Below are 15032 nucleotides of genomic sequence, written 5' to 3'. Positions count from 1 at the left end.
CTTGGTATCTACTTTTCTGAAGTACAAGCTAACACAGAAGGTCTTTGGCCAACATAGTTCGCAGATGACTGAAAACTAGGAGCCATAATCAAAACTCCTAATGATGTGGACATCTTTCAAAAGGGCCTCACAGAGATAGATGCCTGGTGTCAAACCCATAGCCTCGAGCTCAATGCCAAAAAGTGCATTGTCACCCCCTTGGTAAAAACTCTGTACCCATGAGCTACCACATAGGTGGCAGTCTACTCAACACTGAAAGTGTGAGAAGAGACCTTGGGACACAGGTGGATAGTAGTGTCACCTTTGATAATCACATCGCCACAGTAGTCAGGAAATCCTTCTACGTGGCACACCTCATCACAAAAGGTTTCTCATCCAGGAAAAAAGAGGTCATTGTTCCCCTCTACTCATCACTCATTAGACCCATTATAGAGTACAATGCCCCTTTTGGTATGTACCTCACAGGACATCTACAACAACTGGAAAGGCCACAGAAATACCTCACAAAAAGGATTACTGGCCTCATACAGATGCCCTATGCAGACTGTCTCAAAAAAACTCCAGCTATAATCCGTCGCATATCACCTACTCAGAGGCAATCTCTGCCTAACATACAAAGCTATGTGAAACCCAGAGCTGTTGGACATGCTCCACTTAAAGAAATTCCAATCCCTCCGAGCTAGACACTCTAGGGACCTAAACCTTGTCACCACACTAAACAATAATGCTGGAGGGATAGATTCCTGTCCCAGAGACTTCCCATACTCTGGAACAAACTACCTAGCTATATCAAACAAAGCTCCTCATTAGCACTCTTCAAGATAAATCTTGATGTTTGGATGGGAATTAGGAAATTCACCCCGGGATCACCTCTGTGGCTCTGCTCGACAGGGGCACAGAAAAATAATTTTCTTGGGTGGCAAAAGCCAGGGTACCTTTTTGGATAGGCTTATATAGGCCCTAGGGCCAATAGCCTAGTACCTACATATGAACCTATGAACCTACGAAATAGCCTTTATTAGCATGCAAATTTATGATCAGTACCAACTGCTTCTATCCAAGTGGGACATAGGTGAAACGCCTGGAGTGAATTTACGATTTCCTATCCAATAGTCCAAGTTACGCTTAAACAGGGTCATTGAGGAACTTTGTTTAACTTGAATTGGGAGTTTGTTCCAGAGGAGTAGCAGCCTCTGGGAAACATATCCGTCTCTCCAGCAAGTCCTGTTTATGTTGCAGGCTAGATTAGGGTCTCTAGAGCAAGTGAGTCTTGTCCCATTAGATTTGTGGATGTGCAGCATTTCCATTAAGGCAGGGTCTGAGACTGCTCTGTAGGCCAGTTACAAGTGGCCTCTAAGCAGTTTACATGACACAGTATATAGTGATGGTGCCTTCAGTCTGTCTGTTGACATCATGTGATGAAGGCATTGAATTTTCTTGATTAGAAACTGAATTTTTTTTTATTAGAAACCTCTGAGGTCTCTCCAGCTGCTGCAGGTGTCTGGTGGGGTACATACAGAAGGCCGCATTGTACTCTATTATTGGTCTGATGAGGGATGAATACAGAGGAGTTATAACCTCCTTTGTTTTGGATGCTGTTCCTTTACTTATGAGATGGGCAACATAGAAGACCTTCCTCTCCACTGTGGACATATCATGATAGAAGTTAAAGCTGCTGTCAGCCTGCATTTCTAAGTCTCTCACTACTGGGTTTGAACTTTGGAGAGGTCCTGTTAATGTTGTAATTTGCTGGGACTTCACCTTTACTGAAGGAGATAATAATGCATTTTTTGTGTTAAGTTTGAGTCCATGGCTTTGGCACCAATCATTTGTCTGTATAAGCCCTTTTTGTAGTACAGTGACATTGTTTTGGCTTTCAATGATTGCACCCAGTTCACAGTCATCAGTGAACTTGGTAAGCCACAGGCCATCCATTTTTGCCTAAACTGCTGAGGAATAGATTCCAAAAAGAAGTGGACCCAGCACAGATTCTTATGGAATACCACTAGTAACAGGTCTGCTGGCAGAATTGGAATCCCCTACTTTGACTGTATGTTCTGTTGATGAGCCAACTGGCTATCCATCTAATGACATATGGGTTTATCCCCAGCTGGGTGAGTTTATCAATGATGCCTGAGTTGAGGATAGTGTCAAAGGCCTTGGCTAAGTCAAGATAGGCAGTATGCACTGTTTTGCCTTCATCCAAGGCTTTGGTGATATTTTCAAAGAAGTCCACCAGGTTTAACAAGCATGATCTGCCTTTAACAAAATGAAATTGGGTTGGGTCAAGAGTTTGAAGGTCTCTTATATCCTTGTTGATTAGGCCCGTGATGATTCTTTCTATTGCCTTACAGATAAAGCTAGTTAGGCTTATGAGTCTATAATTCCCAGGGTCAGTTGAGTGACCCCCTTTGTGTAAAGGGATCACAGTTGCAGTTTTCCATTTGGGTGGGATAAAGTCAGTACTTAAATTGTGGTTGAAGAGAGTACCGAATGGTTCTTCCAGCTCCTATTTTAGACCATTAAGTAAGCAGCCTGGGATGTTTTCCAGTCCCACAGAGGCCGTGTCTTTGGCCTTGGAAAGGGTGGTTATGACCTGCTCACTGGAAATGCTAGGCAGAGGACTGGTGATGGGTATATTTTGGGGTATGACTGGTGGGAACAGTGGAGTGAAGTTTTGATTGAACCTGTCTGCTATCAGGTTGGCAATTTTCGCAGGTTCTGTATCTGTATGAGTGTTACCATACACTACTAGTTTAGTGCAAAACTGAGCCTTCCCTTTAAGATTTCAGATGTAGTTATAGAATGCCTTGTAATTATCCTTAGCAGGGATGGTAATTTGGTTTAATAGTTAGCTTTGGAGAACATAATGTCTAATTTGCTTATTTAAGCTATGGAAGGTGTCTTTCCTCTGTTGAGACCTTTCCTTCTTGTTCTTAGTCAGCAGTTTCTTTCTCTTGTTGTATAACCTATTTATGCTGGATTTCCACCAAGTTGGTTTGTGTTTTCGTAAGGATCCTGATTTAATCTCTTCAGGCATGGCTTAGTCTCTGCACTTGTAAATGTGTTTATACAAGGCATTAATGTACTCCTCAGCCTCAGTATGGCAGACACTGCTGTCGGTGATAAGCAGGGGGGGGGGGGGTTAAATCTATTTATGCTATTGCACAGGAGGCTAAAGTTTGCTTTGCAGAAATTTTTTAAGTTGTGATCATTACTTCAAATGAAATAGATTTGTGGAATGACCTTACCAGGGAAGGTCCCACACTTGGGGTGGTGCAGTTATCTCCCATGTTGGTGAGCACTAGGTTAAGGATATTTGAGCCCCTTGTGAGGGTGCTGACTATCAATTCCAGAGCATTTGTGTAAACAAAGTCTAGGAACTTCAGGTGGGCATCTTAGTGCTTGTATATGTTGCCCAGTTAGTAGAGGAATATTTAAAGTCATCCATGACTAAGGTATTTGGTTGTAATGTGAATGACTCAAGTAGGTCCATGTAGGCAGTGTGGTTTACATGGTTCATGGTGGGGGACCTATAGCCAAAAGTGATGTGGAGGGGGTCTTTCCTACTATTAGCTGGACCTGGTGTAGCTCTAGGGAGTCAAGGAGTCATATTTTAACCAGTCTTGAGGTGTATTTGTCTTTGATGAAGATGGATACACCTCCCCCTTTGGTTCTTTTATGTCCATTTTGCAGACATTGTAGCCTTTTATGGCCGGGACACTCTCACCCCTCTTGAACTATGTTTCTGATACTGCACAGACATCTGTGTCTTCCAAAGTAAAGAGTGCTTCCAGTGAGTTCAATTTCTGATTTAGACTTAGCATTAAGCAGCATAACCTTGAGTTTGTCTCTAGAAGATGTTTTTACATTGGAAATTTTGTTCTTATGACATTGCCTAAAATAGGCACTATGGGGGGGGGGGTAAGTACCTTAGCCAGTAACGGAAAGTCAAGAGGTGACAGGTGAAGACCATCCATGGCAAAGCCGGTGGTCTTGTGACCATGTCATTCCAGGCTGACATATACTGGATCCTCCTAGATTGATACCAGAAGCTAAGGCAATTGTTAAAGTCAATCATTTTTTATTTGTAGTGAGTCATCATCTTGGGTGAAAGTAGAATGCTGGTTAGGGCTAGGGACATACCTGCCTGGGACACATTCAGCAAGCTCAATCATGTGTCTCTTCATATAGTCCAGTGAGGTACATCTCAATTCATTCACTGCAACGTGGATTATGACAGAGTACGTGTTGTTGAGAGACATGAGTGCATGCATGATTTGGTAGATCCTGGCACCCGACAGGCAGCTGACCGTGACCTTCTCCTTGTTCAACCTGGAGAGTGGGACATCTGTGTGTCTCACTATGGAGTCACCTATGACTAAGAAATTTCATTTTGAGGTAATTTGCCTTAGGTGTTTGTTGGGTGAGACACTGATGTGTGTGTATATATGTGTAGTGGATACTGTTGGGACTGCATTGTGTATGGATGTTTTGTGTTTGGGAGATCTCTGTTCATTTGGTATACTTCTAGTGAGTACATCCACGTATGTGGGTTTATGTATTTTGTTGTTGGTTTGTGGAAGATGTGAAGTGTGTGTGTACTGACAACCCATTTGGTATCTGATTTGCTGTTTTGCCAGAGAGAGAGAGAGAGAGTATTGATTCCAGATTTATAGTATAAATACATCTGTCACATATTGTATTAGTATGTTTTAGGAGTAAAGGGTTGTCAGTATATATGAGGCAGTTTATACATTGCATCAGCATGCCCATGTCCATCAGGCTGGCTGGAGAAGTGGTGGGAAACTGTCTGTCCATTATGTCATATTTGTTCTATAGTAAGTAGTGGGGAGAGAGCTGAATGGAACTGGTTCTGCTGAGGGACTAATAGAACCAACCAAACTATGGAAATTTGGGAGTAGGTGCCTGTGTCAATGCCCTAAAAATGTGCATCTAAGTTGCTGTCTGGGCAGCAGTGTGCAGCTGTGTAGTGCACAGAGAAACAGGGACTTCTGGGATGGTTCACAAGTGGCTATCTAGGGAAAATTCGACTTTTTAAGTCTTTGCATGTTTAATAGGTAGTACTAACTCCTGTTGCGCAATGCACATCTTAGTTAAGCAATTTTCAAACAAGCTGGCCAGTGGAAATGCTCAGTACTGAGCCTTATTCCAACAATCCCCAACTCAGATGGGTCCTTGGCTACACTCTTCTGCCACAAGGGTGCAGGGGACCCTCTTAATGTAAGCTGGCTGGTTTTAGTGCTCAAGTAATACCAAATAGTCTAGATTCATCAAATCTGAATCTAGCCTATGCTATAAAATATACAAGTACTAGAAAATACAAAGTGCAGGAAAAACAGTCTCAAACAGCAAACAGTTGAAACAGTGAAACAGCAGAACAGTTTAAAATGGCAAAAACACTTAAAAGTAGACAGCGACTCAATAATACATAGTTTAAAAGTGTCGTACAGTGAATAAAAATAGTTATATTTTTGTAGATTTCAAAGGATGCCTTGGATTCTCATTTGGATTCACTCCTGAGATGAGAGTGGGCATGTCAATCTAGAGCAGCTCCTATAAACTTAGCACAGGCCCTTACAATTGTGGTGCATATTCACTTAAGCATGTTTTTCTCCTGCCTTTCTTCACTTTTTATACTGTAATGCCTATGTTTATTAAACAAAAATAGTACTTGTTTACTCTGGTATCTTAATCATATACAGTAATCACTGAAAAGACTCACCCTCACCACCTCATTTTAGATACCTCTGACTACATACTACGCAAATCTGCTTTACTATATAATAAGCAATTTATACCATGAATTGTTTTATACAAATACCATTAAGAACAAATCATTGTTTTACTTATAGTTACTCTTGTTTTCTTTTAAATGTTTTTCTAAACATTAATTAATAATTGGGAGTATATGCTTTTCAGTCTACCCACAAGTTTAACAAAAACAACAAAAGTCCAGTCTTTCTCAGCCACTTTTTCTTGTAAAGCCATATTTTACAAATATGATTGATACTTTTTAATCTCACACTTATTCACTAGTTTCAGTGTTGCTGGTCTTCTTCCTGTTCATCTCCATCTCTCAACACCAGATTCTAAAGTACTAGCTAATCTCACTTCTTCTAATCCCCTCCTCTGCTTTTTTTCTGTCTCAAACATGTTTCTTTGGAACAATGTAACAGGTTTCGCTGGCAAAGTCTCCCTATGAGCTTTATTGTCAGAAGAATGAAAAGTCAACCCCCCTTCTGTTTGATGGGCTAGCTTTTGTTGGAAAAACTTTTGTATTTTCTCCTTAGCCTGTTCTGCATAAAAAATGACTTTGATCCTCCAGGAAAAATATTCTGAACACAGCTGGATACAGCAACTTAAATCTTACACTTATCCCTTGACATTCTCTGATTGGGATACATTTGCTTCTCTTCTGCCTAGTCTACAGTGAATAATCATTTTCACAAACATTTTATCTCCAGTTTTTAATACTTTGCCTTTCTGTCACAGATTTGTCAGAAGAAGCTCTTTCTGCTGGCATGATTTCATCTTTACTAATACAGGTCTTGGCTGCTTTTGCATGGCCAGGTTTGAAGCATATGCTCGATGTGACCTTTCATTTAATAAATCCTGCTGTGAATACCAGTCCATTTGCTTATTTGTTCTTTCACAAAGTCTATATAGTCTGTTTCATCCAGTTTCTTTGGTATAGCAGAAAATCTCAGATTTTCTCTTTGTGTTCTATCCTGTAACTATACAATTTTTTGAAACAGCTCTGCTTGAGAAGTTTCATACTCAGCTAGCCTTTTCTTCATTTTTACCTCAGATTTTTGCAGTTTTATCAGTTTATCTGAATAGCTGTTTAAAGCTTCTTCCATTTTTTCAGCCTTTTGTTATATGAAATTATATTCAGTGTTTCATTTATTTTGATCAGCTCTGAATACATTTGATTTATTTTCCCTCTGAATTACTGGAAGCTAGTCTTGTACCAAAGCTGGAGTTTGAACTATTTTGTGGAACTGTTGCAGCATTTGTCACATTAACTGCTTTCTCTTCACCTTTTCTAACAGATTTTCTTTCAGATTCTCTGAATTTCTTCTTTGCTGGCATACAGGCAGTGTACTTACTAGCCAGTAACTGAATTGTACTAAAGCTGAAAAAATTGCTAGTGCCTATCTCTCAATTTTTGTTTTGCACACTGGGAGAACTGAAATGAAGCTGTTGATTAGTTCATATTTTCATAGGTTCATACTAGGCTATCTGCCCTACGGCATTTATAAGCCTATATATCACTCGCAACACCAGCTGTTCAGCTCGAACAAACACCAAAATTTGAAGATTTTCAGAAAAAACAACTGCCAGTTCACCAAACCAATTTATTCTCTGTAGATTCTCTAGCGCCTCGGCTTCACAAAGCCTTCAAGGAGTAACTAACAATACATTTCCATCTAGTATTTATACACATTTATATTAACTCATTATACAATTAAAAATCAATTAAACAATTAAGAATTCAATTAAAAAAACAATGATGTATTTATATCACACTCTTCCAGCAGCAGTCAGTATTTAACCCTTTGGGTATTAATGTTTGATATTTTAAAATGAAAATTAATTCTTTCCTTAAAAGTTCATTTTTTATTTTGTCCTCACTAGCTTCATTTCTAATAATATGCTCTAAAATAGACACCCTAAGACTAGCAGTGTCAGAATTATGGTATGTTACAAAATGTTGAGCCAAAGGGCTCTCTAACTTATTGTTCTTAATGTCTCTCAAATGTTCCATAATCCTAACTTTAAACATTCTTTTAGTCTGTCCTATGTAAAATTTTTTGCATCCACACTTTATAATATAAATGACTTGTTCTGTGACACAGCTAAAAGAACCTATAGGTTTAAAGCTTATTCCATTTATATAAGGAAAAACACTATCTACATGGACATAAACTTTGCATTTCCCACAAGATGTAGTACCTATATTATTTATTGTTCTACCTATATCTTGTATAGGTAATTCAAATTTTGTATGTACTACTATATCTCTTATGTTTCTCCCTCTTCGATAACTAAACTTTAACTTTTTATTGGTCATCCCACTTATTTCTTTAAAGTTCTGTAAAAATCTCCAAAAATATAATATACATCTTTTTATATCATCACTACAAATATTATATGTGGCCACCATAAAAATATTATCTGTGTCTCTGTGATCATTACTATATATCATATCACATTTCTTATTTACCTGAAATCTATTATTATATCTTTTTTGAAATATTTCATCCTTACTTCTCTTTACCACTTGCATATTATATTTTCTATTTATAAACATTTCCGTCGTATTATTAACTTCCTTTCGAAATTCTTCTTCATTATTGCATATTCGGGAGATCCTTAATAATTCACTGTATGGTATAGCTTCTAATACATGGTTCGGATGGCAACTAGTGCCCATCAAAAATTGATTTATACAGTCAAATTTTCTATGTATTCCAGTGACTATGTGTTTTCCTATAAGTCACTTTAAATTAACATCTAAAAAAGAGACACTATCTCCACATTGTATTCCATCAAATTTGATATTAAATCTATTCCTTTGTATATCTTGTATGAAATTTTCACTTTCATTTTTACCTCCTTTACACAAGAAAATCAAGTCATCTATTAATCTAAAATAGTGTATAACATTTTTTTTTACAAAAGAATGTGCATAAATACACTCAGATTCCATTTGACCCATAAAAATATTTGCATACATGGGTGCAAATGCTGCACCCATGGCTGTGCCTTGTATTTGGTGGTAGGTTCTGTTATTAAAATTAAAAAAATTATTTTCCAAACAGAACTTAACTAATTCCATAATATAATGTGTTAAAGGATAGTCTCCCATTGATTTAAATAGTGCCTCTATACCATGTTCATTTTTAATATTCGTATAGAGACTGCTGACATCCAATGTTAACCAATACATATCTTCACACCAAACAATATTTTTTATTTTATTCAAAAAATCAAAAGAATCTTTTATGTATGATGGCAGTTTAATAGCTTCCTTTAGTAACACTTGATGTAAAATCAGCCCTAGATTATGTAAAAAATAATTTCTTGCCGAAACAATCGGTCTACCCGGGGGGTTATTCATATCCTTGTGTAGTTTTGGCAAACAATAAAATTGCGCAGGACTACATTCTGTTATATTTAACTTATAATCTACATCTTTTTCAGTCCAATAGCCTAATCTTAGGCCTTTGTTTATCAATTGTAGATAATTTTCTTTAGCTATTGTAACTTCTGCCATAGAACTCTCACAATAAACTAATTCATCTGCCAATAAATTCATACACATTTTAAAATATTGTATATAGTGCATAATAACAATTTTATTGCCTTTGTCTGAAGGCTTTACTATCAATACATAGGACAGACTAAAAGAATGTTTAAAGTTAGGATTATGGAACATTTGAGAGACATTTATAAGCCTAGCCCAAAGTTTTGTGACTATCGCTACCCCTTATGTTTGAAGGATACTATGCCCATTATTTTGCCATACCTCTGTCCAGTAGTGACACAGAGGTGATCCCCGGGGTAAACCTGCGATCTCCCATCCAATTGTCAAGATTCCTCTTGAACAAGGCCAGCGAGGTGCTATGCCTCACATGTACCGGGATCTTGTTCCACAGCATAGGGAGTCTCTGGGTGATGAATCTGTCCCTCCAGCACGTCCTATTTATGACCGTGTTGAGGTTTAAGTCTCTTGCTCTTGTAGTTCTGGTGGATTTAGATTTTTTGAGGTGGAGCATGTCCATTAATTCCGGGTTGGACATGGCCTTGTATGTCAGGCACAGGTCACCTCTGAGCAGACTGTATGCTACTGAATAGAGCTGGAGTTCCTTCAGTCGGGCAGCATAAGACATATTTTTGAGACCCATTATCCTTTTGGTGAGGAACTTTTGGGGTCTTTCCAATTGCTGCAGGTGTCGGGTAAGATACATTCCGAATGGGGCATTGTACTCAATCATTGGTCTGATGAGTGATGAGTACAGGGGAACAATGACCTCCCTTGATCTGGATGTGAATCTCTTCATGATCAGGTGGGCAATGTAGAAGGTCTTCCTAACTACCTTAGCAATGTGAGTGTCGAAGGAGAGGCTACTGTCAACCTGGGTCCCCAGATCCCTGATGACCTCTTCTGTGCTCAGCGGGTAGCCACCTATATGGTAGCTAGGGGTTACCTTGTTTTTCCCGAAGGGTATGACTATGCATTTTTGGCGTTTAACTTTAGGCCATGGCTCTGGCACCAGTTTTCCATTTCTATAAGACCCTTCTGAAGGATATCTGTGTCTGAAGTGTTTTCAACTATGGCGCCCAGTTTGCAGTCATCTGCAAACTTTGTCAGCCATAATCCTCTTGTGTTTGCTTGTACTTCTGAAAAATAGATGCCGAACAAGAGGGGACCCAGGACCGAGCCCTGTGGGACCCCACTTGTGACCGGCTTGGAATCTGACATAGCGCCTGCAACTCTGACCCTGTGGGTTCTGTCACTTAGCCAGTTTGAAACCCATCTAGTGACGTATGGGTTTACATTTAAGGTGGTGAGTTTTTCAATGATACCCGAGTGGGGTATTGTGTCGAAAGCTTTTGCGAGGTCAAGGTAAGCTGTATGGACTGCCTTGCCCTCATCAATGGCCTTGGAGACCGTTTCGAAGAAGTCAACCAAGTTCAAGAGGCATGATCTGCCCTTGACAAAGCCAAACTGGGTTGGATCCAATGTCTGTAAGTCCCCTATGTCTTTATTTATGAGGTCCATTATGTGCAGCATTCTTGGAAGTACAATATTTGCATTCATTATTAGTCAAATAGTAAACACTTATTGCACTGGCCTTTTAATGTCTTGTGCAAAGGGTCAGATTTATATTTCAGAAAACCATGTAACATGGGACTGAATCAAAGTCATGATTATATATTGCTGTCTATTCAGAGGGTAAACATAGTAGAATAACTTTTCAGAAAAGTTGTAAGCTGTAGTAAAACTATAGAAAACTTTAATTGAGTTACAGATTGCTAGGAGGTTGGTTAAAACATGTTCACTCTTACAGAAAGTCATCTAAATAAATTAAATACTACAGCTTCAATTTCCCCAATCAAGTAACTTTATATTTAACAAGGAAGAAAAATATGATTCTATGAAGAGAGTATAGCTTACCTGCTAGGCTGCTTGGAACATTATATTCTGTGATAGCATGTTCATCTGAAAAATTAGGAAAAACACAGTTTATAAATGAAAGTGGCAGACCAGTGAAGACATGAAGATAGTAGTAAAATAACCATGAACATTTTGTAACAGGTATATTAAAGAAAATAAAGTACCATACCTAAAGGGGCAGCAAAGAACAGAGATAGATAATTTAAGCTCAAATGTGACTGACAGAATTCCACAGCATTTCTTGTAAAAATTGAAACTGCATAGATTTCACTTCTCCTTTAAAAACATATAGTGTGTTTTATTCAGTAAATGTATACTTGCCTTTTTTTTATAACGGTACTGCATTGTCAAACCACATTTTAATAGCAGGATGGTAATACATTAAAAAGCACACAGAAACTATATTACTCCCAAGAAGCAATTCTCTATTCTTGTTTCTGAAACTAGAACCAATCATTTTATTTTAAAGAATAAACACTGTTCACTGATAAAAGGATAGTTGAATTAGGTACTGTACATTCAACTGCCTTCACTGAATATCAGTTCCACAAAGTGTTTATTTCTAAAAGCAGGCCATTTTAGCCTTGATTGTTTATATATTATATAATAGGTTGAGACTGATGACTAGATAAGCCTTGACAAGCAGAGACCATTCATGCAGAGGACCTGAGAAAAAAACTCCAGTACTGAGAGAAGTAGTTGAAATAATTCTTGAGAAAGAAAATTCCTAAATTGTGCTTATTAACATATAAACTAATGACACACCACATTACATTCACTAATTAAACTTTTACATCAATGACATTAAAGGAATGTTAAAGCTACTTATTTAGTTTGTAATAACTGTTGACTACTCAGAAAATGAAAAATTCCTGTTTTGGCAAGATGCAGGCATTGTCAACTAAACCTCTGACAAAGTCTCAGAAGATTATGCGGAATGACGGTGTTTAGTGAATGAATGAATGAATGAATGAATATACATATGAATAACATATGAATGGGGAAGATAATAAAATATATTTTATAAATGTGGTCCAAAATGTGATAAAGTTGAGAAGTCTAACAGTTATTTGATTAATGAAGATAAACTGGAAACTGATCCATATGTATTGGTTGATTGCTTTGCAAAATATTTTAGGGAAGAGGTTGGTGGGAGCAGCTATTATGATATCACCACTTTAATAAATGCTGTTGGTGATTATTAATGTCCTAATATATCTTTGGAGATGGTGGAAAAGGCACTGGGCAAGATTAAAATAGACACAGCCTGTGGACCAGATAAAACTAATGGTTTATTCCAAGCTTCAATCTAAGAAAGTATCAAGGGATTTGTAGTTTATTTCAATAATCTCTTATTCATGGAGTAGTTCCCAAACAATGGAAGACTGCTTGTATTATTTCAGTTAAAAAGGGAGGGAGTTCTTTCAGAACTGAAAAATTTAGTCCAATAAATTTAACTATTAGTAAGTGATTTGAGAGAATTGTATATGTAATGTAAGGCACTGCTGCAATCATATTATGATATTCACCAACATCAGTTTACAATTTGTAGGTCTGCTGCTACAAATTTCACAAGTTTTTTTTATAATGATGTAGTGGACTCATTGGATATTGACTTACCAGTTGATGTGATTTATTTAGGCTTATAAATGGCTTTTGATTCAGCTCCTTGTCAGCAAATTATTAAAGCCCTAAAGAAATGGAAGTTTAATAGCTATATTATAAAATGGATAGGCAACTGGATAATTGGTATGATAGTGAGAGTAATTTGGATATAGGTTGAAGGAAATTAAACTGTTTAGGGGTGTTCCTTAAGGTTCAGTTTTGGACCTTTTTTATTTCATATTTTTATATCATCATTTCTAGTCTTGGACAAAGGTCGAGTAGGTGCATTTGTTGGTGATGCCAAGACAGCTGGAGTTATTGCATGAATTAGAGATGAGTATGAGATTCAACATTATTTATATACCTTAGTTGAATGTGGACATACTAGTTGAATGCACTTTAATGAGTCCAAGTGCAAGGTTCTACATATGGGCAGACATAATATAGGCTACCTGTACAGCATAAAAATAATTGAGGAAGGTTATGAATATGAAGATATGGGTATCATTACTGATAATAAATTTAGTTTTGAACAGTAGATAAATAAAGTCTTGCCAAACACCTTTTATACAATAAGAACATTTTTAAGAACCTTTTTTCTATAAGAGAGGAAGTGGTTATGATTCCATTCTATAAGACAATTATTAGACCATTAATGGAATATGGTTCTTGTTTTCATGTATTCATTTTAGATTGGAAAAAGTACCAGGATTTTTACAAGAAAAGGATTTGAGGATTGGAAATCTATTTTATAAAACCAGACTTAGAAAGCTATTTTTTAATTTACTATAGATGGTTAAGGTAAGACATAATCTGGATTTATAGATGCCTGAAAAATTCAGAGGTAGGATGAGTATTGGGAATTATTTTTTGCAACATGATATGTGTGCAAGAAATAATCAAATGAGTTTGGACATTAAGACATCTTGATCAGCAGGTAATATGTTTTCAGACTAGAGCTGGAAGAAGATGAAATTATCTGCCAGTAGGAATTAGATAGGTAGATAATATTAATATGTTTAAAAATAAAATTGATTTATAGTTTGTAGAAAAGTTTTTTTGGATTGAGTCATTATGGTGAGTGGCCAGTATTGATTTCCTTAGAGGTCTGCTGCCAATAAGTAAATATTGAACATTGAAAATTATTGGTATCTTTAGACTTAATTCAGAGTCTAGTATATGTAATATGTGCTTTAGTTTTCAATGCAGGACTGTAAGACATGAAAGTAAGATTGTGGGATCAGGCAGCATTCAAATTCATGACTCCTCTCATTGTTCATATTTTTTAATATTAAATGATATATGGTGTCAGTAATAGTCACCCATAAGTTGTTTCACATTCTTTACTGATAAAGGTGTAGCAATACCCTAAAGGAATACAGTTTTGAAGGTTAATTTTTATGAGACCTAAAAACTGTAGAAGCAAGAATTCAGTTTATTTCTGACTATGAAGAGTGTATATAAGAAGCATGAAAAGGTACAACTACGTACCTCTGGAACTCACTGTCTCTGTGGCTACATCAATGTTCCTCAGTTACTAGCATTAGGCGTGTCTTAAAGATTTATACATTCAATCTGGCATGTGATGAAGTGGAATTATTTTACATTTACGTGTTTTTGTGTCTTGTGGATAACACTGTTGTATCAGTTTATTATACTTATGATTGGTGCTATGTTAAGGCCCCTATGGCTGTGCAGGTTATGTCATTTTATTGTTTTCCTTATAATACATAATGGTACTTTGCCAAAAGTACCTAAAATAAACTTAATTTGATATTTTTTAGATGTCATGGGGAAGAAGGTATGAAAGTTTATATTTGAATTTCAAGAGAAATGGAGGTAATGTGGCAGTGATGAGATAGATGTTTTAGAGTTATTGTGAACTAAAACATATCTGCTATGTGGATACCATTTGTTATTCATACAGATACAAGGTACCAGAGAATTTACTGATGCTTATCTTACAAAATTAAATAATCAGACCAAAGATTGTGAATTTCATGAATTGCATGGCTCATTTGTACAAGACATAATCATGAATGGTATCAGAGGTAATTAGGAAAAAGTCAAATTCCTGGGAAAAGCAGATTTAAGAATGAGTTAATGAATATTAGCAGCTGATGTGGGCAAATTAATAAAATTACTTTGTCATGGCTAAAATATTCAGAGAAGCATTAGAATTGTGTAAATTTACCCTTGAGTTAGAAAGGTAGAAACT

General features: G+C 36.9%; 1 protein-coding gene across 1 annotated transcript in view; it reads right to left on the bottom strand.

The window, feature by feature from the left end:
- LOC122808690 (alpha-2-macroglobulin-like) overlaps window positions 1–15032 on the bottom strand; it is a 1814690-nt gene that overhangs the window by 33888 nt on the left and 1765770 nt on the right. The window contains exon 35 of the mRNA XM_044079678.1: window positions 11210–11254. Coding sequence (XP_043935613.1) covers window positions 11210–11254 — 45 coding nt within the window. The remainder of the gene's footprint in view (window positions 1–11209; window positions 11255–15032) is intronic.

Source organism: Protopterus annectens, chromosome 8.part0 (genome assembly GCF_019279795.1).
Source record: "Protopterus annectens isolate FY-2018-M chromosome 8.part0, PAN1.0, whole genome shotgun sequence".
Lineage (NCBI taxonomy): Eukaryota > Metazoa > Chordata > Ceratodontiformes > Protopteridae > Protopterus > Protopterus annectens.
The sequence above is the reverse complement of the archived record's forward strand: the minus strand, read 5'-3'. Positions and strand labels throughout refer to the sequence as shown.